Raw genomic sequence first — 27,028 nt, 5'->3', positions numbered from 1 at the left:
TGCGGGGGAGGGCAGTTGATGGCGATGGTTTGGACTGTGGGAGCCGTGGAGGGAGGGAGGCAGGGCGACTGCCTGCAGATGTGTTGGATTCGGATTGATAGGACTTTGGGGTGGATGATTGGATCTGGGGAGATTGGGGGGGGGACCAAGGCTGGCCCCTGGATTTCCAGCTGTCATAAATGGATGCATGGAGATGCCATTACTCACAGGGGCAGGGGGTGGGGTGGGGAGGGTAGGCTCGAGGTCCAGAGTTCAGTCTGGGGCATGTTCAGTGGGAGACATCTAGACTTCACTAGGGCAGGGGCCACAGATACCCAGTTCTGGGCAGGGGGCCTTCCATAGCGGGACATCTCTGCTGAGTCATGATGGACTCAGGGGACCAGTCAGGTTGGCGCTGGTGTATGAATCTGGACAGAGTTTGGCATTCGATGTCCAGAGGATGGGCGAAATCACTGGGGAGAGTGTCCAGCTGGGACCAGACCTGGTTCTATAGGTGGAGGAGGAGCCAGCGAGGCAGCTGGGAACCAATAGCCAGAGACAGAGGAGAAGCAGCAGAGGAAAAGCTGGGCCGTCAGGGCTTCCTCCCTGCAAGTTGGGGTGAGGGGTGACCCCTGTGCGTTTGCTCTTCAGAGTGTGGGCGGCTCCATCTGGCCAGAGCCCCAAGTCCAGAGGTACACCCAAGCTTCATGCACAGTGGGGGCATGCAGGGGCCGCAGGAAGCTGGGCCCTTCCTGCTTCGCTCTGGTGTCCGACCCGCATGGGGCTCAGGGGTGTCTGTGCACCCTGCCCGCAGCCAGCTTCTCCCCGGGGCAGTGTTTCAAGGGTGATGAACGTGTCTCCCAAGAGGTGGCCAGGCAGCTGTCCACACACACTGCTTTTTTCTGGAGTGAGCCTGGGGTAGGCGGATGTGTGTGTCTCTGAGGCTGCTTGGATAGGCGGGCCATCCATCCTCATCCTCACCTCAGAGAGCGTTTGAAGTCGTGGCTTAGCGTGTGTCCTAAGATTTCACAGGCCTGCTCTGGCGCATCCGCTCCCCTGAGTGGCTCCCTTGGGAGAACAGGGGCTCAAGGTTGTGTGGGGCGGGGAGCAGTGGGGTCTTTCCGGTAGGCAGGGCTCTGAGCAGCCCTGCAGGCAGGTGAGCACAGTCTAGGTGGGCTGGCTGCAGAGTGCACGCGGTGGGGAGCCATGTAAGGGGCCTTGCAGGTTCCCAGGCCATGAGCACACTGCTTCCTGACCTGCTGCCCGGAGTTGGCCAGGGCGGGGGTGGGACGTGACTCCAGCTCCCCCCAGGTCACATCAGCCTGGAGCTGGGGCTGCCATTGGATGGCTGACATCGTTCTAAATGGTCCAGAGCTGCTGACCCTTCGTTTCTTCCCCCGCAACCTTCCCAGACCCTCCAGCCAGTGGTACGAAGTGTCCTGCCTCCTTAAAGGGTCACTGGTCAGGCTTCCACTCCTGCCCCAGGAATTCCCCCCTCCCCGCTTGTCCCCCTCCCTGGCCCTGCCTTCAGCCCCTGCCTCTCTGCCTCTCTGAAGGGACCAGGGCAGGGGGAGACCTTAGGCAGCATCCCGGAGCCTGAGTGGATGGATCTGCACAAGAGAAAGGCATTGCTTGATACCTTTGAGGGGAAAAGCTCTTTTCCTACTGAGCTCCTGGCAGCGGGACTCCCTGTTGTACCCCAGAGACCCCTGTCTAGTTCGTGTTATTTTAAATGATCTCATCAGTTGCGGGAGGTGGAGCCCCCAGCGCCCCCAGCCTCCCCAGCCATGGAGCTCTGGTGTGCATCTGCTGACAGTCGCGCTGATAGCAGAGGGGGCTGGGGGAGGGATGCTCTGCCCCTCCCCCCCTTAGGGGGACACCCCTGATAAGAGGAAATTCCACCCTGTGACAAATGGCTGCTTTCCACCCATCAGAGGGGGGAGATCTTTTCTTTCTCTCTTTAACTTGGCGAGCATTTGCCAAGAATTAACGGAGGAATCTCTGTGGCCGGCTGCTTTGGACACGGTGGGCGGGCTGGCCAGGGCGGATTCTGGGTTTGCCTTGGGGCAGGGGCCCATCATGCTGGAAGATTCCCTGGGGTGGGAGGCGGCTCAGGGGCACATTCCCTGATCCTGCGAGGTGAGTGGGCGGTGGAACAGGAAATGAAAGATAAATCCCTTGACACAGGAAGTCGGAGGCCTCTTCCCTGGCCTTCACCGCAGCATCAATTCTGCAGGCCGTTTTTTAGGAAGTGAATGGGACGGAGTGCAGGTTGGAGCCTGCTCTGACCAAAAGATTGATGTCTCAATAGGCCGCTGAGCCCGGGTGAGGAACTTGGCTGGAAGAGGAGGCGGGAGGCGGGCTGGAAATGAGAGAACAGAAGGGGCCTCTTCCAGAAGCGGGGCGGGCTCAGAGTTGGACGCTGTCCAAATCTGGCTCTAACGACCGACGCCAATTGAAACCATGTTGGCAGAAATGAAGAGCTTCTTGAGATTCTTTCCTGGACAAAAGAGAAGAAGTTTGCTTCAAAGGGTTTGGCAAGAGAAAAGGGCAGGCAGTAAGAGTGGAGAACGCCCCCCTCCAGGACTTTGGGGCGCCCTGGGCCCCTGAATGAATAGAATTGGGTGAGGACAGCGCTGTTCCTGCCGTGACCTCTCCCAGGTCCCGCAAAGGGCGCAGGGTCGTGGGAACCCTTTCCACCCAATCTCTCCTCACACAGAAATTGTAAAACTACAGTTTCATTTTGGATCTCCTCTTGGGAAAGAGCGGGGCTGCAACGGGGAGAGATGCAGGCCTTGCATTTGCAAAACCCTGTCTTTCTCTGGAGAGGCCTTCACCTTTGTGCTGGATTTCTAAGCTGGGTTTCAGGCCAGAGGGCAAAGTCTCAGATTTCTGGCCTCACGCTTACTGATCAGACTTCGGGGAGACGCTTCCTGCCCTGTACAAAGTGTGAAGTGTAATTCGCTTTGGAATTCATTATCAAATTAGATGAGCCGTGTGCACTTTAAAAATTCGTGCCTTGATCCCTGCCTGCACAAATTTGCAAAATTCGGTCGTTTATATTCAGTGTTTCCATCTTTAGAAGGGAACAGGAAGTTCCCCTGTGACATTTATGGGGAGTTTGTAGTGGCTTGGCTAGCTTAACGGGGACACAAGGAAAAGCGGAATCCGGTAAATGGGAAAAGATTCTGTTTCAAAGCCCTGCAGAGAATGGCACCCCTTACATCCCTGCCCGCGCCCCCCTCGCAGCTTTCTCCTCCGGCTCAGGGATGGAGACCAGCTGTTCATAGCCTCTTTTCCCGCCTTTGATCATTTTTAAAATTTTTTATTTAAAATTTTTTTGGGCTGTGCCACATGGCTTGTGGGATCTTAGTTCCTTGACCAGGGATCAAACTCATGCCCCCTGCAGTGGAAGCTCAGAGTCTTAACCACTGGACCGCCACGGGATTCCCTGATTTTTTAAAAAATTTATTTATTTATTTACTTACTTATTTATTTTTGGCTGCATTGGGTCTTCATTGCTGCGTGCAGGCTTTCTCTAGTTGCGGCGAGCGGGGGCTACTTTTCGTTGCAGTGTGTGGGCTTCTCATTGTGGTGGCTTCTCTTGTCGCGGAGCCGGGGCTCTAGGCACGTGGGCTTCAGTGATTGTGGCTCGCGGGCTCTGGAGCACAGGCTCAGTAGTTGTGGCACACAGGCTTAGTTGCACCGTGGCATGTGGGATCTTCCTGGACCAGGGCACAAACCTGTGTCCCCTGCACTGGCAGACAGATTCTTCACCGCAATGAAGAGTAGCCCCCGCTCGCCGCAACTAGAGAAAGCCCGCCTGCAGCAACAAAGACCCAACGCAGCCAAAAATAAATAAAAATAAAATAAATTAATTTAAAAAAAAGAAAGCTAGGGGTTCTTTGATGAACCCCCCCAGATTGTCCAAATTTATCTGCATGTGTCTGTCTTCATGTGTATTTTTTTTTAGGGAGAGTGTCCTTACCTTTCAACAGCTTCTAAAAGAGGTTTGTGATACATACACCAAAGTCCTGAATTGCTGTGCCAGACTGGGTTCCTTGCATGTAAGGGACTACTGTGAATCTGCCTGGAAGTTTTAGGCTAATAAACATTTGAATAAATGAACTTCACGTTCCGATGTGCCACCACTGTTTTCATTCAGACTGATTTTAAGCCTATAGTGTTTTCTTTTTGTTTGTTACTAAGTAATAGATACTCAATAAATTTTTGTTGAATGAATCATTGTTGTGGTCCTGGTCCACCAGGACCCCAGGATCTTTTTCAACCATTATCATTTATAGCCATTTAAAAATATTGAAGTATTGTTGATGTACAATATTATATAAATTACAGGTGTACAATATAGTGATTCAGTTTTTAAAGGTTATACTCCATTTATAATTATAAAATATTGGCTATATTCCCTGTGTTGTACAATATATCCTTGTAGCTTATTTTATACATAAGAGTTTGTACCTCTTAATCCCCTACCCCTATCTTGTCCCTCCCCCTTCCTTCTCCCCACTGGTAACCACTGGTTTCTTCTCTATATCTGTTTCTGCTTCTTTTTTGTTATATTCACTAGTTTGTTGTATATTTAGATTCCACATTTAAGTGATATCATACATTATTTGTCTTTCTCTGTCTGACTTATTTCACTTAGCATAATGCCCTCCAAGTCCATCCATGTTGTTGCAAATGGCAAAATTTCATTCTTTTTTGTGACTGAGTAGTATTCCATTGTGTGTGTGTGTGTGTGTGTGTGTGTGTGTGTGTGTATACACACATACGTATGCACCACATCTTCTTTATCCATTCATTTGTAATGGACACTTAGGTTGCTTCCATATCTTGGCAGTTGTAAATAATGCTGCTATGAACACTGGGGTGCATGTATCTTTTTGAATTAGTGTTTTTGATTTTTTCAGATATATACCCAGGAGTGGAATTGCTGGGTCATATGATGGTTCTATTTTTAGTTTTTCAAGAAACCTCCACACTGTTTTCCACAGTGGCTGCACCAGTTTACATTCCCATGAACAGTGTATAAGGGTTCCCTTTGTCCACATCCTCGCCAACATTCGTTATTTGTGTTCCTTTTGATGATAGCCATTCTGACAGGTGTGAGGTGGTATCTCACTGTGGTTTTGATTTGCATTTCCCTGATGATTAGTGATGTTCAGCATCTTTTCCTCTGCCTGTTGGCCATCTGCATTTCCTCTTTGGAAAAATGTCTATTCATTTCTTCTGCCCATTTTTTAATCAGGTTTTTTTTTAATGTTGAATTGTATGAGCTGTTTGTGTATGTTGGATATTAATCCCTTATATGTCATTATAATTTGCAAATATTTTCTCCCATTCAGTAGATTATCTTTTCTTTTTTTTTGATGGTTTCCTTTGCTGTGCAAAAGCTTTTAAGTTTAATTAGGTCTCATTTGTTTACTTTTGCTTTATTTCCTTTACTTTAGGAGACAAATCCAAAAAAACATTGCTACCATTTATGTCAAAGAATGTTTGGCCTATGTTTTCCTCTAGGAGTTTTATGGTTTCTGGTCTTTTAGGCCCTTAATTCATTTTGAGTCATTTTTGTATATGGTGTGAGAGAATTTTCTAATTTCATTCTTTTACGTGTAGCTGTCCAGTTTTCCCAGCACCACTTATTGAAGAGACTCTATACTCCATTGTATATTCTTGACTCCTTTGTTGTAGATTAATTGACCATAAGTGTGTGGGTTTATTTCTGGGCTCTCTGTTCTGTTCCATTGATCTATGTGTCTGTTTTTATGCCAGTATGGTACTGCTTTGATGACTGTAGCTTTGTAGTATAGTCTGAAGTCAGGGAGTGTGATTCCTCCAGCTCTGTTCTTCTTTCTCAAGATTGTTCTTACAGCCATATCTTTGACATCTTCTCCAGGGCAGTTTCTTCTCCAAGGTCTGCGCGCCTCTGTACATGTATCTGGTGTCCAGTCCCATCGGTGTCCTGTTCTCTTTCGTTCACCCGCATTTCCTGAGCTGGTTAATAACAGTGTCTCCGTCAACTTAGTCACTTGTATGAGAAGTAGGGAGTCGTCTTTGAGGCCCCTGTGGGTTTTGTCGGTTCTAGCTGGGGCCTCGTGGAGGTGGAGGTTTAGGATGAGGATGGACATTTTGATATGTGCTTGGCATCAGTCCACCTGGAACCTCTGGCTGGGGCACCAGGTGTGTGGGCCTCTGATGTGCCAGGGTTTGCCTTCATCAGCACCAGTGTCTTGGGGGAGCTGTAGGTAATCCTGAGAGGGCCCCGGAATCCTGGACCCCATGCTGAGCCTGGCGACTGGAGTTGAAGAGCTTGGCCTGCCAGGCTTGGCCTGCAGGCTCCTTTTCTCAGGAGTTTATGGAGACTAAGATGCTAATGCACTCAACAGGCCTTTCCAGATGGCTGGGTGGGATCCCCTCCCAGCAGCTCCTGGGGAGAGCACCCAAAGGAGGGAAGGGTTGGAGCCCTGAGGCCTCAGAGCACTACCCCAGCACCTGGCACTTTCTGGGTCTTTGCTGTAGGAAACCTATACTTCTTTTAGCCTTTTCTTGGCCTGTGGAGTCACCCTGCCTGACATTCACTAGCTCTGTGACCATAATAAGTGACAAAAGCACTGTAGGCCTCAGTTTCCTCATCTGTGAAATGGGGAAACTAACAATACCTGACGTATAGGGTTGTTGATGGTGCACGGAAGGCGTTTAGAATAGCGCCTGGTGCAGAGCAAGCCCAGCAAACGCTGACTGTTGTGATTCGCGTCATTCCTTTGTTCGTTCGTTCGCTCGGCAAACATTTAGTCTTGGACTTGCCACGTGCCAGGCCCTGCTCTGAATGTGGCAGCACAGGAGTGAGCATAATGGCTGAGGTTTGTGGCTTCGTGAATCTTACGTGGGGGGGACACGTGGTAAAAGTAAACCACACACATCACTGTTCGGTTATCATATTTTTTTTTTTATTTTAATTAATTAATTAATTAATTAATGGCTGCATTGGGTCTTTGTTGCTGCGTGCGGGCTTTCTCTAGCTGTGGCGAGCGGGGTCTACTCTTCGTTGCGGTGCACGGGCTTCTCATTGCAGTGGCTTCTCTTGTTGCGGAGCACGGGCTCTAGGCACGTGGGCTTCAGTAGTTGTGGCACGCAGGCTCAGTAGTTGTGGCTCGCAGGCTCTAGAGCGCAGGCTCAGTAGTTGTGGCGCATGGGCTTAGTTGCTCCGTGGCATGTGGGATCTTCCCGGACCAGGGCTTGTACCTGTGTCCCCTTCATTGGCAGGCGGATTCTTAACCACTGCGCCACCAGGGAAGCCCTGTTCGGTTATCATTGTGGAGACTGTATAAAGTGGAGCACAGGCCCAGCAAGAGAGCAGTGAGGCCGGCTAATCTGGGCGCCAGGCCGGGCCCTGCAGGCCTGTGCAGCACCCAGGGAGGTGGGAGGGAAGGAAGGGGCAGCTCTGGTCACTCTGTCCCCCTGGCACTTCCTCCATCGGGGACATGCCCGTCTTTAAGAAGCCTCTTTGCAGGGGGCAAGGAGCATCTGCTGTCTGGTCCTGGCCTTGGGCTCAGGTGCTCTGGTGGGGGCTGTGGCTGTCCCCTCAGCCTGCAGTGCTGCCTTCCCTGTGGTCCCAGAGGGTGGGCTCCAGGGCCGCTGGGGATGGGGGCCCCTCTGCTGTGTGCATAGTTGCCAGGTGAAGCCGGGAGACTGCCTGGCTGCGAGGAGCACCTGGGCGAGGGGGTGGGTTGGGGAAGGAAGGCTTCACTGAGGGCGGGATACTGGCTGGAGACACAGTTTCCTGCAGGAAGAGCACATGGTGGTCGGCTCCCTAGGACCCCCACCATCAGACCTCTGAGTGGGTCCGCCTGGACCTGCCTGGTGACACTGGCTCCTGTTGGGTGGCCTCATGGGTGTCTGTAGACAGGTTGGCTTGTCCTTCTGCTCGGCCACTGTGGGTGGCGATTGAGCAAGGCCTGTGCGGGGGTTGGCACCGGTGTACCTGGGGAGGATCGGGGTGAGATCAGGAGCCCTGAGTTGGCTTTACCCTGAGAGCTTTGTCCTGGGCTGTGTCCCTGCCTGTGACACGGGTACCATGTGGCCACCCCCTCTGGCTGGGAGCAGCATCAGGCAGCGGCCCAGGTCCTCCCATAGAGCCACCTCTGCGTTTGGCAGATGGGGCTGATGCTTGGAGAGGATGGAACCTGTGGGGACGTTTCTGGGCTGCAGGACAGGCAGCAGGACAAACAGGGAGGGGGCGGGCGGAGAAGGGTGACCCCTGGGCGTTGCAAGCCTGCCATGCCGAGCCCCCTCCCACGGCCGCCTTGGGGCTGCGATGAAGTGTGAATCCCCCTGTGAGGCGTCCTACCTGGGAGCAGGCTCCTCTCTGGGCGGTACCCCCCAGCCAGATGTGTGTCCCACCGCCCCGGTCCCCGGCGAGCCGCAGACAGCGATCCCAGCCCTGGGGGCGGGGGGAGAATTTCTCATTTGGAGCAGAAGTCCGAAGCTGGTGCTGGTGACATACAGCCCCTGTGAAGGCGTGTGGAAGAGGATGGGACTCCTGCCTCCCCGATTTAGAAGCACCGACCCCCACCGTCAACTCCTAGAACAGGCGGCCCAGCAGGGCCCTGTGGGGAAGGAGAGGGCGAGGAGAGGGCAGCCCCATCACCGGCGGGACCAGCTGCCACCAGCCTGTGGGGACAAGGGCTCCCCACCAGGGACGTGGGCCTGGGCTCAAGATGGCGGCCTGTGGAGAGAAAGTGCCAGGGTTTCCTCTGGCTGGTCCGGACATCCTTGCTGGGAGATGACGGGCTGCTTCCACGGCCAGACAGCACGGGGGGTGTGGAACAACCTCAGGCCTGAGTGGGGGCGTCTGGGCCTCAGCTGTCCTCCAGTTGTACAGCTGGCTGGTGGGCACTCATGGGCACAGTGGGTTCTTTTCAATCCATCTCTGCCAGCAGCGTCTTCATTTTTGTCGTAACATAACAGCTCATTGAGATATAATCCCCGTCCCATACAATTCACCCATTGAGCGCGTGCGTCAGCGGCTCTTCACAATGTTGAAAAGCCGTCATCGTTACCTAGTTCCAGAGCAGGTTTATCACCCAAAAGGAAATCCCATGGTCATGATGGCGCAGCCCCTGGCAGCCACGCACCTACTCTCTGTCTCTATGGATTTGCCTCTTCTGGACATTTCATTTAAATGGACTCATACCGTATGTGGCCTTTCACGTCTGGCTTCTTTCATTGTGCATAATGTTTTCAAGGTTCATCTGTTGTAGCCTGTCAGGACATCAGTGCTTTTTTTTTTTAATTTTTTTTTTTTTTGGAGTATGGTTAATTTACAATGTTGTGTTCATTTCTGGTGTACAGCAAAGGGATTCAGTTTTTACATAAATATATTCTTTAGCATATATATATATTCTTTTTCAGATTCTTTTCCATTTTACTTTATTACAGGGTATCGAATATAGTTCCCTGTGCTCTACGGTATGACCTTGTTGTTTATCTATTTTATTTATTAGCAGTTTGTATCTGCTAATCCCAAACTCTTAATTTATCCCTGCTTCCCTCCCCGACCCTTTCCCCTTTGGTAACCATAAATTTGTTTTCTATGTCTATGGGTCTGTTTCTTTGTTGTAAATAAGTTAGTTCATTGTATCATTTTTTTTAGATTCCATGTAAAAGTGATATCATGATATTTGTCTTTGTCTGACTTACTTCCCTTAGTGTGATAATCTCTAGGTCCATCCACGTTGCTGCAAATGGCATTATTTTATTCTTTTCTTATGGCTGAGTAGTATTCCATTGTATACCTATGCCACGTATCCTTTATTCATTCATCTAAGACATCAGTGCTTTTTTTTAACATCTTTATTGGAGTATAATTGCTTTACATTGTTGTGTTAGGTTCTGCTGTTTAACAAAGTGAATCAGCTATACGTATATATATATCCCCATATCCCCTCCCTCTTGCGTCTCCCTCCCATCCTCCCTATCCCACCCCTCTAGGTGGTCAAAAGCACCGAGCTGATCTCCCTGTGCTATGCGGCTGCTTCCCACTAGCTATCTATTTTACATTTGATAGTGTATATATGTCCATGCCACTCTCTCACTTTGTCACAGTTTACCCTTCCCCCTCCCCGTGTACTTAAGTCCATTTGCGTCTTTATTCCTGTCCTACCCTTGGGTTCTTCAGAACCGTTTGTTTTTTTTTTAGATTCCATATATATGTGTTAGCATACGGTATTTGTTTTTCTCTTTCTGACTTACTTCACTCTGTATGACAGATTCTAGGTCCATCCACCTCACTGCAAATGAGTTTCACTCAGTTTCATTTCTTTTTATGGCTGAGTAATATTCCATTGTATATATATGTGCCACATCTTCCTTATCCATTCATCTGTCGATGGACATTTAGGTTGCTGCCATGACCTGGCTATTGTAAACAGTGCTGCAATGAACATTGTGGTACATGACTCTTTTTGAGTTATGGTTTTCTCAGGGTATATGCCCAGTAGTGGGATTGCTGGGTCATATGGTAGTTCTGTTTTTAGTTTTTTTTTTTTTTATTATTATTCCCGTCTTTTTTTTTTTATTAGTTTCTGCTTTATAACAAAGTGAATCAGTCATACATATACATCTGTTCCCACATCCCTTCCCTCTTGCGTCTCCCTCCCTCCCACCTGTTTTTAGTTTTTTAAGGAACCTCCATACTGTTCTCCATAGTGGCTGTATCAATTCACATTGATAAACCCTCCAACAGTGTAGGAGGGTTCCCTTTTCTCCACACCCTCTCCAGCATTTATTTGTAGATTTTTTGGTGATGGCCATTCTGACCGGTGTAAGGTGATACCTCATTGCAGTTTTGGTTTGCATTTCTCTAATTACGTCAGTGCTTTTCATGGCTCATATTCCATTGTGTGGATTTACCACATTGTGTTTATCCTTTCATCTGTGGGTGGACCTTTTAGGTATTTCTCGAATAGCTACTTTGTGCCACTCCCTGGGCTAGGATTGGGGGTACCGCTGAGCGAGCCATGGCCTCGGGTTTGAGGAGATTGTGGGCTAGGAGCTGTGGGGGGGCAGTGCAGGGCAGGCTGGAGGGACCTGCAGAGGACCACGTGGAGCCAGGACGAGAACCTGAGGCCCCTGGTTCCTGGCCTCGAAGCCTTCAGGGGGCGCTGCACCTCACTTTGACTGCAGGATGACCGTGTCACCTATTGTCCAAACTTCAGCCTTTCTGAGCACCACCTGGGTTCTGTTAATAATTAGGCCGGATACCGGAAAAATTGAAAGCAGGGACTCAAAACAGACACATGTCCACCCATGTTCATAGCAATATCATGCATCATAGTCAAAAGGTGAAAACCACTTAAGCGTACATGGACAGATGAATGGATAAACAATGAAGTACTATTTAGACGTAAAAAGGAATGAAACTGTGACACAGGCTGCAACAGGGAGGAACCTCGGGGACATTATGCTCAGTGAAAGAAGCCTGACACGAAAGGACAAATACAGCATGACTCAACTTTTATGAGGTTCCCAGTGGAGCCTGATTCACAGAGACAGAACGTAGAACAGAGGCTATAGGGGGAGGGGGGAGTTAGTGTTGGATGGGCTCAGAGCTTCTGTCCAGGATGACGAAGGCGTTTGGAGGTGGGTAGTGGTGGTGGTTACGTGCCATCCTGAATGTATTTAATGACGCGGACTCAAACACTTAACATGGTTGAAATGGTCAAGGTTGTATGTTGTGTCTGTTACTGCAGTAAAGAAAGTGATTAGGAAGTGGAGGGAAGGCGTAAACTGGCGTGTTAAGGTCACCCCCACCCCACCCCCAACCCCAGGTGGTCACTTGGGCTTTTCTTCCCCAGAGGAGGGTGGTGCTGTGGTGGGCAGGGATGTTGCCCTGGGCCTGGGAGCCTGGGGAGAGAGCAATTGACCCAGAGTGGCCGACCCCGTGGAGCAGGGGTGAGGCTGCCCCAGGGTTCACCACCCCCACCGCAAACCTACATTACGTCCTCAGAGTGTGGCTCTGGGAAGGAGGGGATACGGTGGGCCACACACCACACCCCCCACCCCTGCCATCCCCTTTCCCAAGGGGTTCCCAAGTAGGAGCAGTGAAAAGTAGCAGCAGCTCGTGCTGTGTGACCTTGGATAAGTTACTTAACTTCTCTGAGCGTGAGTTTTCCACATTTAAAGACCAGGGCTCCCTCTTGCTCTACTTTCCTGAAGTGAGAGTCACCTTGGACATAAATGTGAAACCTCTTATTTTTCTGTTAAGAACTTCCCTTTCCTATTAATAGCATTTGATGAAGTTTGGGTGTGAAACAAAAACAGGTAACAGGGCCATGGGGAAGAAGGTGAGGCCTGAGGCCTCAGCTGCAGGCAGGTCACTGGAGGAGGTGGATTGGACACAGGTCTTGGGGGGCGGGTCAGGAGGTGGCGTCTGGCCTTCGTGGAGGGTCTGCAGGCAGCCTGGGGCAGCACAGCCCTCCTCCCTGTGCCCCCAACCCCACGCTGAAGGGAGACTCCTAAGACCCCATTCATTCAGGAGTATTGGTTGAGTGTCCCCTCCTTGTAGGTCTCTGGAGGCTCAGTGGGGATCCATACATGTCACTGCCATAGTCACTGGAGCTCACGGTCTGTGGGGGGACATGGATATTAATCAAATATCACAGGAGTGAATGTGAAGTTACAGGGCTGATTAAATTCAGTGAAGGTCTCAGGTTGGCCAGACCGCTTCCAATGCATTTCAGAAAAAAATCACTCTGGGGACCTCAGTTTCCTCATTTGCAAAATGAGTAGGTTGGACAAGAATTCTGTGCTGTCCAGTATAGTTGCCGTATGCCATGTGTCATTCTTTATTTGAAATTAATTAAAATAAAATAAAATAAAAAATTCTGATCCTCCGTTGGACCAGGTGTATTTCAAGCATGCCAGTCTCATGTGAAAACAGTTGGTGATTCTGCAAAAAATTAAACATACGATTACCATTTGACCCAGCAATCCCACTTCTGGGTTTACACCCGAAAGGTTTGAAAGCAGGGTCTCGAGGAGATATTTGTACACCCATGTTCCCAGCAGCACTATTCACAGAAGCTGAAACATAGAAGCAACCCAAGTATCCATCAAGGAATGAATGGGAAGGCAAACGGTGGTCCATCCATACGGTGGAATATTACTCAGCCCTCAAAAGGAAGGAAATCCTGACACGTGCTACAACATGGATGAACCTTGAGGGCATTTAGCTCAGTGAAACAAGCCAGTCACAAAGAGACAAATACTGTATGAGTCCACTTAATATGGGCTACCCAGAGTAGTTACATTCACAGAGACAGAAAGTAGAATGGGGACTGGGGAGTTCGTGCTTAATGAGGACAGTTTCAGTTTTGCAAGATGAGTTGAGGGCTTCCCTGGTGGCACAGTGGTTGAGAGTCCGCCTGCCGATGTAGGGGACATGGGTTCATGCCCCAGTCCGGGAAGATCCCACATGCCGCAGAGCGGATAGGCCCGTGAGCCATGGGCGCTGAGCCTGCGCTTCCGGAGCCTGTGCTCCGCAACGGGAGAGGCCACAACAGTGAGAGAGGCCCGCGTACCGCAAAAAAAAAAAAAAAGATGAGAGCTTGGGTGCACAACATGAATGGACTTAACACTCCTGATCTGCACACTTAAAATTGGTTAAGATGGTACATTTTGTGTTATGCATATTTTATCACAATTTTTGAAAAGTCACACGTGGCTGCCACACTGGATGGTACTGGAGTCGCCAGTCTCTGCCGTCCCATCCAGCCGGCTGGAGCCCCAGGGGCCTGCAAGGGTCACAGACAGCATCTCTGGGCGAGCCTCTACTCTCGCCCGCGGGGTCCTGAAGGCAGACCCCAAAGCCTCCTGGCTGGGTGGGCATAGAGGGAGGGTCCCATGTCTGTGGGCCATCTGGGTGGGCACAATTGGGGTTGGCCACCAGGGGGCCTCCCAGAGGAGGAAGGACCTTGTAGGAATGTACCCTCACCTGTGCAAAAGGCCATGCCTTTCCCTCAGCGGGAGGGATGGTGCTTGTCATGTTTTTATGATTATTTCTCAAGCAGGGCCCTGGTGGGCAGGATGTTTGCTTTGGTTTGAGTTTCTGCAGTGGATGTTGGTGCCTGTGGAGGGGCCGGCTGGAGTCTCTCTCACTCTGCTGCTCCCAGGGCCCGTGGAGGGAAGTGAGGGGGTTCAGGGGACGCCCCCCACCCACCCCCGCCGTGCTGCTCGGGAGGGGGTGAGGGATGGAGGGAGATGTAGGGGTGGGGTGGGGGGCTGGCCCAGTCCCGGGCAGAATGGCTCCCAGACCCACAGACAGATGGAAGCAATTTTCGGTCACGTGGGGCAGGGCTGAACTGCCGTCCTGAAAGACAAGGCCCCATGTCTGTCTCCAGGAAACAGCCCCAAAGCCACACGTTCAGGCCAGATGCAGCTCTGGTCTTTGTTTATTTAAAGATGCCGGAGCCCGGGGCAGAGTGTTTCTGAAGAGGCAAGGGAGGCACAGGCCTTCCGGGCCATGCAGGGAGGAGGGGGTCCTTGCCTCCTGGGCCCTTTGCCTTTCCCTGGCCTAGGGCGGTAGTGGGGGTGGACCTGGAACCGAAGCCTCAAGCATCAGCCTGTTGTTAGGAGAGATGTGTGGGCCCCCTGGCAACCCCTGGCACTTTTATATGCATTATGTTACTTGCTCAGCACCCCCATTCCGTGAAGCAGGAATGGCTGTGCTTGGCCAAGGGCGGAGGAGATGGGGAAGTTACTGGCTGACTTGAGGATGAACCAGCAACACCCCAATTTCTCGGATTTGTAAGCAAACGGTGCCTGTCATCTTTCCTGTCTTACTGGCCTGGGCCTGGGCGTGGGAGGTGAGGGTGCTGGCCCCCATCTCGGCTCCCTCTGACGCTCCTGAAGACAGATATGGCTGCAGAGGTGCGAGCTTGGGGACCGGGTAGAGTCCGGTTTTTTCCCCAGGAAGTGGAAAGGCAGTTTATCTGAAAGCTCAGCCAGTGACCTTCCTGACCTGGCGACCTGTGTCCTGCTGCTTCCTGGGGCAGGGTCGGAGGGGGTGGGCAGGAGGGCATGTTTGGGAAGGCTGCTTGCCCACCCTGGCGGTGGGGCATGCCCCCAGGAGCATGGGGCACCCAGAGCCGATGCCCAGGGAACCAACAGCCTCTCCCCAAGGGCTGGCGGGAGGGGCTCGCAGGGCCGGGGGAGGCATCTGGACTCGCTGTGTGGTCGCTTCCCATGAGCTCAGGGTGCCCCAGGAGGAGAGACGGTGATCCTTCCTGGGAGGTAGGATGAAGCCGAAAATCCTCCTTAGTGGGAAGAGCTTGGACCCAAGGGGGCAGGGAAGGGGAGCTGGGGTGCCAGCCGGGGAGGGTGTGGCCTGGGCATGTGCCACGTCGGGGGCTCAGTGGGACGTGGCAAAGTGCTCCAGCCGGACCCTGGTGGGGAACCTGCACCATCCTGAGTGCCCTGACCAGCCCTGCTGGCCGGGTGCACCTCAGGTCCCCACTGGGGGCCTTCTGGGTGGCATGCCCCCACCCCCAGACCTCCAACCTGGGCATGTGGATTCTTGAGGGCAGCCCGGGAAGAAAGGAGGCAGGCTCTAACCTATAGACCGCAGAAGCTTGAGGTATTTCGAGCAGCTCAGCCACGTCTGCCTGTCCGCAGATATGAAAGCAAAACCTCCTCCTGGCCTGTGGGTGTGAGGCCCACAGGTGCTGGGCGGCCAGAGAGAAGACGGCCACCTGGATCCAGTCCAAGGAGGGGAGGCGGGGGCAGTGCCCCCAGGTGCTGCCTGGGGCCCTCTCCTTCCCGCCATCTCCCAGGAACGCTGGGCCCGGAGGAGCTCGCACTGCATCCAGGCCCTCCTGCCTCGAAAGAACGCCCCTCGTCCCAGCGCTCCCGCCGCCCCAGGGCTGTTGGCTGGTAGCTGGGACGGAGCCAGTGCCGGCCCCCTCTATCCTTCCTTCAGAGGGCTGTCCTCTCCTTTGTCCTGGCTCATGGGTTCACCCAAACACTGGCTGTTTGACCCCCAGGGCCCCTTTGGCCGTCAGGCTGCAGCAGGTGTTGGGGCCAAAAGTGAAGGAGATGGGGGGGCCCACCTGGGTGCCCCGGGCACAGGGCAGGAGGGTGGGGGGCAAAGAGCGCTCCCTGCCGTGCTCAGGCTAGTTCTCCTGGGTGCAGCTCAGGTGAGACAGAGGAGGGTTCAGGGGTCAGCCCTGCCCTGGAGCCTAGCGGAGGGCCCCAGCCTAGGCAGGGCTGGTGGCTTGAGAACTGGAGTGAGGCTCTGTGGGCCAAGTTGAGTGGCTGCAGGACAACTTGGGCCTCCGGCTCCAGCTCCGGGGCGTTTCTCAGGGGTCTCCCGGGCAGCTGAGCCTCAGTTTCCCCACCTGAGGATGTGGGGGCTTAGCAGACGCCTGCATGTGCCCCCTGTGACCCCCTAACGCGCCCGCTCCTCATCCCGCAGCCACCGAGGCAGGTCCCGGCAGCGTTGGCGACATGGCCGACACCCCCAGAGACGCCGGGCTCAAGCAGCCGCCCGCGCAGAGGAATGAGAAGGCCCCCGTGGACTTCGGCTATGTGGGGATCGACTCCATCCTGGAGCAGATGCGCAGGAAGGCCATGAAGCAGGGCTTTGAGTTCAACATCATGGTGGTCGGTGAGTCCCCGGTCCCCACCACTGCTCAGCTTGCCCCCGGGCCTGAGCTCGGTGGGGACACAAAACCATTGGGCAGAAGGGGAGATGGATGAGGAGAAGGGCCAGTCCTCGGGCTGGTAAACAGCTCAGGCCAGGGATTCCTGACGCCACCCTCTGGGGGATCCACACTTTTCCTTGAAAGGTTATCAAAGTTGGAAAATCAGTGTGATTCAATTTTTAAAAATAACGTTGGTTACCATGGCCTAAAGCCAGCTCAGCGCAGAGGCAAAGTGATTGGGGCTCCAAGTCTGGAGTGTGTGAGCCTGTGTGCATGCATGTGCGGGTGCATGCATGTGTGTGCGTGCATGTGTGTGCACATGTGCATGGTGCTGAGGTGTGCCTGGTGCATAGTAGGCATCTTATAAGCGTCAGTGGCCATTGCTGCTATTAACCCCCGATGTTGGAAGGCCCTGGCTGGGGCCCTGGAGCTGGACTGCTGCTTCTAATCCTCAGTCTGGACTTGGCCTCAGTTTTTCTCATCTGTCTGATGGGCTAATGACGGCACCTGGTTGTGAGGGTTAAACTGCCGCTCTTAGGACAGTGCCTGGGGCACAGCGAGGGCTGCGTGGGCGGGACGTGGGGCAGCAGCAGCCAGGCAGACCCTAGGTTCAGGGTGATGTAGAGCAGGAGGGGCCTTCCAGTCACGACTGAGTCCAGGTCCCCTCCCTGTTGTGTTCTCTCCCCTCGTCCCTCTTGCTGTAGGAGGGGACTGTGGGTGACGTGAGGTTTGGGCTCACAACCAGGCCAGAATCGCTTCTGGGGCCACACCGGGGGGCGGCTGATGCCCCGGGGGCTCACTGGCCCCTCAGCTGCCAGGTCTGTTGATGTGGGCACTGGTCAGCGCTGTCCCTGCCCTTGGCCCACCATCCAGAGGCCCGGTCAGGCCTCCTGTGCCAGGAAGAACTGCAGCAGTGACCTTTATGGAGCCTAGCGGTCACTTGGCTGCAGGCTGTGTGTGCTGAGTGTGCCAACTCTTCAACCGAGATGATCCTGGGATGCGGGGAGCCCGGCCCCCAGGGCTTTGGACTGGAGCCCCACAGTGTGGGCAGCCCGGCCCCGGGGGATGCAGACCCTCCATCCTGAGGTCCTAGGGTGGGGGGCTCTGTAGGGCTTTTCCTTCAAACCCCACGTCGATCCCAGTATGCCCAACGGCTAAGAGTGGAGCTGCACTGGAGGGGCCAGCCCCCCACTTTGCCTCTGCATCTCAGCTTTGCATCTCAGCTCCTCCCGGGCACCCCGGGACCTCGCATGGGGCAGTTTGACCATCCCTGTGGTCAGAAGGCGAGGGGTCCGTGTCCTGCTCTGCCACAACGCACTGTGAGAGCTCGGCCACCACCCGGGCACCCTCCTGCCTCCTGACCTCCCCCTGACCCACCCCCAACCAAGGTGTGCTGGGGGGCGACGCCCAGGCATCACTGCATCGCAGGCCCGTGACCTGCCCTCTCTGGAGCGCCACGCCAAGCAGCCCCGTTCTCTCCCCAGGGCAGAGCGGCTTGGGAAAGTCCACCTTGATCAACACCCTCTTCAAATCCAAGATCAGCCGGAAGTCAGTGCAGCCCACCTCGGAGGAACGCATCCCTAAGACCATCGAGATCAAGTCCATCACACACGGTGAGTGCCGGGTGGGGGCTGGGGAGAGGGATGCCCAGTCGGGTACCTCAGGTCCCCTGAGTTGGTGACCCTCGGCAACACCTCTGGGCACGTTGAGACTCAGGGTGAAGGGTGAGGGGTCGGGGCTGCTCTCCAGGACCCCTGCGGGCCCTGGTCAGAGCCCCCTGGAGATAGCCGAGTTTTCCACCAAAAATCATGGGCAGGGGGTGCCCAGAATAAGTGTCATCAGCTCTGCTGGACTTTACTGCTGCAGGCTGGCATCACCCTGGGCGCGCTCCAAGTGGGCTTCTTTGGGGCAGGGTGGTCAGGGAGCCTGGGTCTCCCCCTGAGCTCGGTGTGGGGCTGGGATTCTGTGCAGATATCGAGGAGAAGGGTGTCCGCATGAAGCTGACGGTCATCGACACGCCGGGGTTTGGGGACCACATCAACAATGAGAACTGGTGAGGGGCTCCGGGGGCCGCTTCCCGGGGTGGAAGAGCCCTAATGGGGCTGCTGGGAATCTCGCCCTTCCCCCCGACCCCTGAGGTCAAAGGTCAGCATGGGAGGCTAGCGCGGGTCTATGCCCTGCTCAGAATGTCGGACACCTCCACACGTGTACGGGCGTTGGGCTGGGACTTGGGGAATTACGGACCTGCGGGTGGGGACGGGGGCCTGCCCCCCAGCTTGGGTGGTGGGGGTCCCGTGTGCAAGCTGACTGGGGCCTCTCCATGCAGCTGGCAGCCCATCATGAAGTTCATCAATGACCAGTACGAGAAGTACCTGCAGGAGGAGGTCAACATCAACCGGAAGAAGCGCATCCCAGACACGCGCGTCCACTGCTGCCTGTACTTCATCCCCGCCACCGGCCACTCGTAGGTGCACACAGCCGAGGCCCGGGGCAGGGCTGCCCTGAGTGCAGAAGGGCTGGGTGGGCCGTGGTCGGCAGCCTGTGTGCCCCAGTCTCCCTCTGCCCCCATACCACGTCCCACCCACTTGTCCACCACCCAGCTTGCCTGGGAGGGTGGAGGACCAGGCGGGCCCAGGATGGTTCGGGGCCTGGACTTGCCTTCTCAGGCTGGCCGTTCGGGTAGCCCTGGCAGGCGGGTTAAGACTCCAGCTGTGTGTCCTTAGCACTTACCTGCTCTTCCAGGGTGGCTGCCGGTCCCTAAGGGGGGTGATGATGATGTGATAACAGTCCCCGGCGGGGACCACCAGGAGGGTTTAAAGCACAGAGAACGGGCTTGGCCCCTGGCAGGGCTGGATGAGGGCTGTCAGTCAAGGCCACCTTGGTGAGAGCTGTTTTCTCCTGCGGGTTCTGTCTGCAGCTAGAGGTGCACGCACAGGTCAGCGAGACTGGCCTGCGGTGGGTGCCCCGGAGCAGGGGTTGGGGGGGGGGTCTCCTTGCCTCCTTTGAGCAGGGGTGGTGTCCCCTGTGAGGGCAGCTGGGCTCTTGATGGCCTCGTAGACCCTTTGTCCTTGGTTCCCTGTGGCTCTGTCTGCACCAGATACCTTGGTGCCTTTCTACCCGCTGGTGGACACCCTCCAGCGTGGGTGGACGGAGAGGGAGAGCTGGGGCCCGGCGCCCTGCTGGTCACCACAGCCTGAGGCTCTGGCTCTTTCTGGCTGTTCTACCCTCGGTTCTACTCGGAGCAGGGCGCCCAGGGGTCGGGGGCCTCAGCCCCGCAGGCACGTCCAGGAAGGAGCCCGGCAGGAGGCGGCAGGCCGAGTGCCCGAGCTGCCCGCAGCGAGGGTCCGCTCAGGGGCGAGCAGGCCCGGCACCAGAGCAGGGACCGTGGCCGAGCTTCTCCCTCTGGGGGACAGCGGGCTCAGCCATGGGCCCCACGGCAGCTGGTCCAGCTGGTCCAGGCTTTGCTCCACTGAGGCCGACGCTGGGAAGCAGAGCCGGCCGGCGAGCTGAGGGTGGGCACTGCTGCTTCCACAGGGACCCAGCTGGGCGCTGTGCCGTCCCCTCTCTCGGGTCCCGGGCCCGTGGGGCTGGGGCGGCCCCTCGCCCTCCTCGTTCGGACTTCCTCCCGGAACCCGCCTCAGCCCCACCCCATGTCTGCGACTGACCGACCCTTGTCGGGGGAGGAGAGCAGACGCACCTCTGCTCCTGGTGGGAATGCGGTGCCCGCCATTCGGGGGTCCTACGGCCCTGCCCACACACCCGCTGAGAAGAGGTTTCGAGTCGGTGGGGGGCAGGGAGGGGCTGGAGGGTAAGCCTCTCTCCACGTCAGATCTCAGGCGCACTGGAGCCTGTGGGCGGGGGGCTGGGACCGCCCCAGAGAGCAGCCTCCCAGCCCGTCCCGGGAGGGGGTGCCGAGCGAGCTCCCATCCCTCCTTCCTCTCCCCCGTATCGAGGACCCACGGCACGATGGCCACCTGAGCCGGTGGCCGCGGCAGCGCTTCTCCGAGTGGACACACTTGGGGCTTTGGGAACTCGTGCACGGGGGTGCTCGGAGCAGGCCTGCCCCTCCGTCCCCTGCTGCCCGGGCTCCGTGTGTCCCAGGAGCCCGTTTCCTTTTCCTGCCCCTCGCTCCTGGCTTGGCTGGAACCCTCACCCCACAGCCTTGACCTTGTCGGCGTGCACCCACCTGGGAGCCCCTGCAGGCACCCCAAGGGCCTCCCTCAGCTCCATCCAGGCTGGAGTAGGCCCCCCTCCCTCGTTCCTGCCCCCCGTTTCCCGCGTCCCTCCAGCCACACCCTCATCCATGTCCTTGTGCTCCAGCCTCAGGCCCCTGGACATCGAGTTCATGAAGCGCCTGAGCAAAGTGGTCAACATTGTCCCAGTCATCGCCAAGGCTGACACGCTGACCCTGGAGGAGAGGGTCTACTTCAAACAGCGGGTAGGGCTCCATCTCTGCCCAGCCCCCTGGCCCCCTGCCCCTCTGTGGGAGCGAGGTGGGTGAGGGGCAGTCAGACAAAACATGCCAGGTTTTTATTAGGTGGAAGAGATGGTCTGAAAGGGACGGTCTCCACCGGGGGACAGCTGGCCGCTTTCTTCTCTGCCACTGTCCCCCTTTGGGCTGCTGTCCAAGCAGGAGGATGAGCCCTGGGCCGCTTCTTCCTAACAGGGCCTCATGTCCTGGGGGACTTGAAAAACCCAGGTGCCTGGGCCCCCGCAGAGCCTCCGCCTCAGAAGGCGTGAGCAAGGAGGCCCCTCAGTCTAATCCCCAAAGCTCCGCCCTCCCCACCCCACCCCCATCCCCCCACCAAACCGCCCCGCGGGCCTCCGCTCACAGCCCAGGTGCCAGGGATTTTCCCAGCATGCTCAGGGGAGGACGGTGCCCTGGTAATGGGTGTGTCTGGAGGAAAAAGGAATGAGAAAGCTCCCAAAGCTGCACCCAGGCATTTGCGCTCAGGGCAGAAATGACAGCTGTTCACCGGGATGTTATCACTGAACACCATCCATATGGGTAGCTGTCGCTGCAAAGGGTGGTAACGGTTTAACACAAGCAGGTGCACCTGCGCAGGATGGTGAGCTGCAGTGAGTGGCTTTCCAGGTAGAGCTCAGGGAGGGGAGGATTCGGCAAGCCTGAGTGAGTTTCTTCAGAGAGGGACAGAGACCCGGGTCCCTCGGGCGGCTGCCGTCTCTCCTGGCAGGCAGGTCTGCAGCTGCCCCTCCTCCACGCGGGAGGCACAAGAACTGGAGAGTAGCAGTGTCACGAGCCCACCCCTGATCCCGAGCCTGGGGCCACTCACTTCATGGAGGTGCGGCATGAGCAGATCCCCCAAAGCTGGGTTTGTCCAGCTTGCTGCGTGGACGGTGCCCGCATCTCTCCCCTCTGGACCCCCAGATCACTGCAGACCTGCTGTCCAACGGCATCGACGTGTACCCCCAGAAGGAGTTTGATGAGGACTCAGAGGACCGGCTGGTGAACGAGAAATTCCGAGTGAGTGGACCGACCAGGATGCTGTTCCCAGAGGCCTCTCACTTCCTGCTAGAGGACATGGGTGGGGGTCTTCCCACCCCATCCAGGGTGTCTGGGGAAACGGGTGGGAAGGCCTTGAGCCATGAGAATGTTATTTTCTGGGCTAGGGGGAGTCGGTGCCAGTGTCCACATGCAACCTTCTCAGGCCAGGGGTCTTAGTGCTGGGGGCCTGGACTCCGGGCAGCTCCACCCAGGGGCCCAGGGAGTGGACTGGCCTTTGCACGCTCACGTGACCCATGCTGCCTGCCCTTCCCCCAGGAAATGATCCCGTTTGCCGTGGTGGGCAGTGACCATGAATACCAAGTGAACGGGAAGAGGATCCTTGGAAGGAAAACCAAATGGGGCACCATTGAAGGTAATCGCTGAGCTGGTGTCTGGGGCCTCCAGACAGGTCAGAATAAAAGCTGCTTCTGCTGACTGGGAGCTGCGTTCATCTATTGCATTGCCCACCTAGCCATGGCGAGGGGTCCCATGGTTCCCGCTCGGCTGGGGGGAAATGAGGGGGCAAGTGGCTCGTCTGGGGCCCACAGCCGTTAGCTGACGGAGCTGCGCCTCCACTCCCATCTCCCATGGGCGGGGAAATATCCAGGGAGGAAGGAGGTATGACGGGCACTGTCAAGTTCTAGCTCCTGGTGCTGGGGTTTCACAGGCATGCTGTGTGACCCTGGACAAATCACCCCGCCTCTCTGGGCCTAGGAAAGGGCTGGGCTATAGCTCTGTCCAGCTGAGAGCCAGATGCCCCCCCCACTTCCTACCCCCAGAAGTTCCTGGGAGCCCCGTCTTAGTGTTCTGGGGCTGCTCTGGCAAACCAGCACAGTCTGGGTGGCTTAAAACAGAAGTTTATCCTCTGAGTTTTGGAGGCCCTGAGGGAGAATCCGTTCCCTGCTGCCCTCCTGGTGGCTGCCCGCTGTCCTTGGCATCCCTTGGCTTGTAGACGCATCACTGCAATCTCTGTCTTCACACAGCCTTCCTCTGTGTGCCTGTGTCTTTCTTTCCCTCTTTTTTTTTTTTTGCGGTACGCGGGCCTCTCACTGTTGTGGCCTCTCGTTGCGGAGCACAGGCTCCGGACGCGCAGGCTCAGCGGCCATGGCTCACGGGCCCAGCCACTCCGCCGCATGTGGGATCTTTCCGGACTGGGGCACGAACCCGCGTCCCCTGCATCGGCAGGCGGACTCCCAACCACTGCGCCACCAGGGAAGCCCTCTTTCCCTCTTCTTATAAGAACACTTGTCACTGGCCTTAGGGCCCACTCTAAATCCAGGATGACCCCCTCTTGAGATCCTTATATTATACCTTCAAAGACTTTTTCCAAATAGGGTCCCATTCACAAGTGCCCAGGGTTGGGAGTTGGATGTTGTTTGGGGGACACAATCCAACCCACTACAGTGGCCATGACCCTGGGTGGGGTGGACCTGGGCATTTCTTTACCCCGCCTCTGTTCTGTTCTCCCTCTTTAGAACAGAGTAAAATAGGCCACTTTGCTCCTTGTTCACTTGGCTGAAAGGCCCAGCGTAGAGAAGGAAGCAGAAAATCCAGCAGTTGCTTTCAGCTCCAGCTGCTGCCACCCCAACCCATGCCCAGCTCACGACCTTGGGCATGTCCCTTCATCCCCCAGGGCCCCTGCTTTCACCATCCATAAAGTGGGTACCATGTGCCAAGAGTTTAATAAAATGAGAGAATGTCTCAGGGACCATTGGAGCTTTTGGGGAAGCAGATACTTTTTTTTTTTTTTTTTTTTTTTTTTTGCGGTACGCGGGCCTCTCACTGCTGTGGCCTCTCCCGTTGCGGAGCACAGGCTCTGAACGCGCAGGCTCAGCAGCCATGGCTCACGGGCCCAGCCGCTCCGCGGCATGTGGGATCTTCCCGGACCGAGGCACGAACCCGCACCCCCTACACTGGCAGGCGGACTCTCGACCACTGCGCCACCAGGGAAGCCCGGAAGCAGATACTTTTAAGTAACGGATATAAGGAAAACTGATATAATGGAGCACTCCCAGGCTGGCTCATTTCACCTAGAGTAATTGTTAAATTCCTCTACCTCCCTGACCCACCTGGGCGGTCTCAATTAGGCTTCACCCTGGGCTCATCCCGCCTTGGCTCCACCTCTTCCGTTTCCTCTCTTCCTGAAAGCTTGCTGTTTAGGAACCTTTTTGAGAAGGTATGTTGTGGAGGGTGGAGAAGTTCGGGATAAGAAAGGGCCAATGCGGGGTTGGTGGGGGGGACTTCCCTGGTGGTCCAGTAGTTCTCTGCGCTTCCACTGCAGAGTGCTCGGGTTCGATCCCTGGTCGGGGAACCAAGATCCCGCACGCAGCCCCAAAAAATTAAAAAAAGAAAAAAGAAAGGGCCAGTGGGGACCTAGGAGGGGCAGGGAAGGGCAGCCTGGCAGCTGACAGGCCTCTGCTGCCCCCTGGTGGCCAACTAGGGCCCTGCATGCAGCCGGTAAAGGAAATTGTCAGGAAATGAGCGAGGCTGGTTTTTTGTGTCCCCCTCTCCTGCTCTGGCCCGGATACCACGCATTGAATGACCTGTGCGTTGTTGTGGTGCCACCAACTCACGTTGAGGGTGGTGATGAGAAACAGCCCCATGGAACCTGTAAAGACAGTGGTGGGGTGGTGGTTCTCACATCCCAGCAGCCTTCATGAGGCCCTGGAGGGAATTTCTGCCCTATCTTAGAATAGTTGAACTTCCTCAGGACCTGGTGGACTTTTTTTTTTTTTTGATCTCTGAGACCTTGTGAATTGGGAGCTGGCCAGAGAGCTGGCCACTCTGTGCTGGCCCTCAGCCAGAGTTATTAAGTGCTTCTCCTCATCCCCACCCCCACCAGTCCTAGTTCTTTGTTCTTCCTCTGACTTGGTGTACACCAGCGTCCTGAGGTACTTTACTCATCCTTGGAAGCCTCCTGAAATGTTTTAAGAGGTAGGCAGGTGTCATAAAGCACACAGTTAACTCATTTAATTCTCTCATGTCCCTGAGAGGTGGATGGCATTATTATCCCCATTTTACAGATGAGGAAACTGAGGGTCAGAGAGGCCAGAATAATTTACCTAAGCCAGGAAGCGACAGAAACGCACTCATTCCAGGTTCAGAGCTCTGTTCTTCCCACTAGCTCTCACTGCTTCTCCAAGTTAGATTAAAAGGCTGCGTGAGAGTCAGCCGGCAGAAGGTTCTAGTGTGGGCACAGCCCTGCAGGGGTGGGGGGTGGGGGAGAAAGGAGGGCAGGGGTGTGGAGGGCAGAGCCCGGGCAAGAGGCGAGTGAAATCCAATCAGGAGCACTGGAGGCCCTGCCTACCGGCTCATCACCCCTTTAAGCTTCAGAAAGGCCCTGCTGCTCTGGGATGGGGAAGCCTGGACCAGGGAGCCAGGCCTCACGGGCTGTGGAACCCGGGCAGATCTCTTTTGCTCTCTGAGCCCCATCTCCCTACAAGCACAGAAGAGGAACCTTAGTCGCTATCCCGTAGGGTGTGTGAAGGTCGGATTAAGTCCCCCGGGCTGGATGCCTCCACAGAACAGCAGAGAATAGCCTCTCCTGCCTGCTCTGCCCACCTTCCTCAGTCCAAGTGATGCCACTCAACACCCTTTAAAAGGTGTGCTAGCACCTGCTGACCACACAGCAGGCAGAGTGTTCCCACGTAGTTCTGGACTGTGGCAGTAACTGCCACCAGCTTCAGCCCCAAGGCATTACCTGCATGCTCCAGGGTACCCGTGGGGACCTGGGGACCCCTCCCTGCCCTCTTCCCGTGTCCCCAGAGCTATCCGCTGCTCTGCAGCTTGTCAGTCTGGGAGGCTCTCGTGTGTCCTCGTGTGCACCTTCCCCAGGCAGCGTACGGCTCAGTTTTGCTGGTTCTTGAGCTCAGCGTAAACAGTCACCCCCGGTGCCTGGTCTGTACACGGGTGTCCTTGTGTGTGTCCTGAGCACGTGGGGGAGAAGTCCCAGCCCTAATTCCTGCCTCATTCCATTCCCAGCCCCCCTCTCGTCTTCAGTTCTCCTCTGGGACATCCCCCGGTCCCCCTGGCATAGCAGCCGCCCCACCACCACCACCTTCTTAGCCTAGCTCTCTCCCCCGCGGCCGTCTTGGCCGGGTTACGGTGCCATCTCCCTGCTAGAGCAGAACCCTCCGGAGGGCAGGAGCCAAGGTGCACACTGCTCGCCTGTGCGCGGTGGACCCCTCCTCCGCTTGCCTGCCCAGCGTTGGGGGGAAGGGGCTTTGCCTGACGTTAAAGCCCCTCCTGTCTCTCCGCAGTCGAGAACACCACGCACTGTGAGTTTGCTTACCTGCGGGACCTCCTCATCAGGTGAGAGCCGGGCTGGTGCTGACAGCGCCGGAGGGGCCTCCATCAGGGCCGAGGGAGGGGTGGGAGCGGGCGGAGGTCTTGAGCAGCAGCTGGCATGCCCCACCCATCTGCCTGCCTTCCTGGGAGGGACCTCGGAGGCCCATTTTCTAAAACACCTTCTTGGAAATGAAGCAAGAAGTGAAATTCCTTTCTACTTCTACTTGAAAAGGGTTGAGTCTGCATCACCGCAGCCTGAGCCCATTAGATTCAGGGCCCCCGGAGGTCTCATATGCTGGGCGTATGTTGGGAGTCCCCAGCTCCCATCCCACCAGCGTCCTCTGACCTGGTGGAGGCCCCTCTTCAGTTTCCTTGAGCCCAGGCAAGGAGTAGCCCATCCTCCGCCCATTCGCTAGGGTGCCAGGTGGGTGGGTCTGGGCCTGGGCAGGTGAACAGAGAAGGTAGGGGCTCCCACCAGGGTACCAGGGGCCCCCAGCTTCTCAGCCAGCAGGATGGATGCTAGGGAAATGTCAAT

At 55.7% G+C, this 27,028-nt stretch overlaps 1 protein-coding gene across 2 annotated transcripts in view; it reads left to right on the top strand.

The window, feature by feature from the left end:
- The window catches only part of SEPTIN9 (septin 9), a 143,233-nt gene that overhangs the window by 113,826 nt on the left and 2,379 nt on the right, over positions 1-27,028 (top strand). For both annotated transcript variants that reach the window (XM_060082627.1, XM_060082628.1), the window contains exons 3-10: positions 16,472-16,663; positions 18,185-18,313; positions 18,672-18,753; positions 19,027-19,164; positions 21,021-21,138; positions 22,090-22,185; positions 22,483-22,579; positions 26,466-26,517. In XM_060082627.1, the coding sequence (XP_059938610.1) occupies positions 16,472-16,663; positions 18,185-18,313; positions 18,672-18,753; positions 19,027-19,164; positions 21,021-21,138; positions 22,090-22,185; positions 22,483-22,579; positions 26,466-26,517 (904 nt within the window). The remainder of the gene's footprint in view (positions 1-16,471; positions 16,664-18,184; positions 18,314-18,671; positions 18,754-19,026; positions 19,165-21,020; positions 21,139-22,089; positions 22,186-22,482; positions 22,580-26,465; positions 26,518-27,028) is intronic.

Source organism: Mesoplodon densirostris, chromosome 18 (assembly GCF_025265405.1).
Source record: "Mesoplodon densirostris isolate mMesDen1 chromosome 18, mMesDen1 primary haplotype, whole genome shotgun sequence".
In the NCBI taxonomy this organism is placed as follows: Eukaryota; Metazoa; Chordata; class Mammalia; order Artiodactyla; family Ziphiidae; genus Mesoplodon; species Mesoplodon densirostris.
This window is presented reverse-complemented; position numbering and strand designations above follow the sequence as displayed.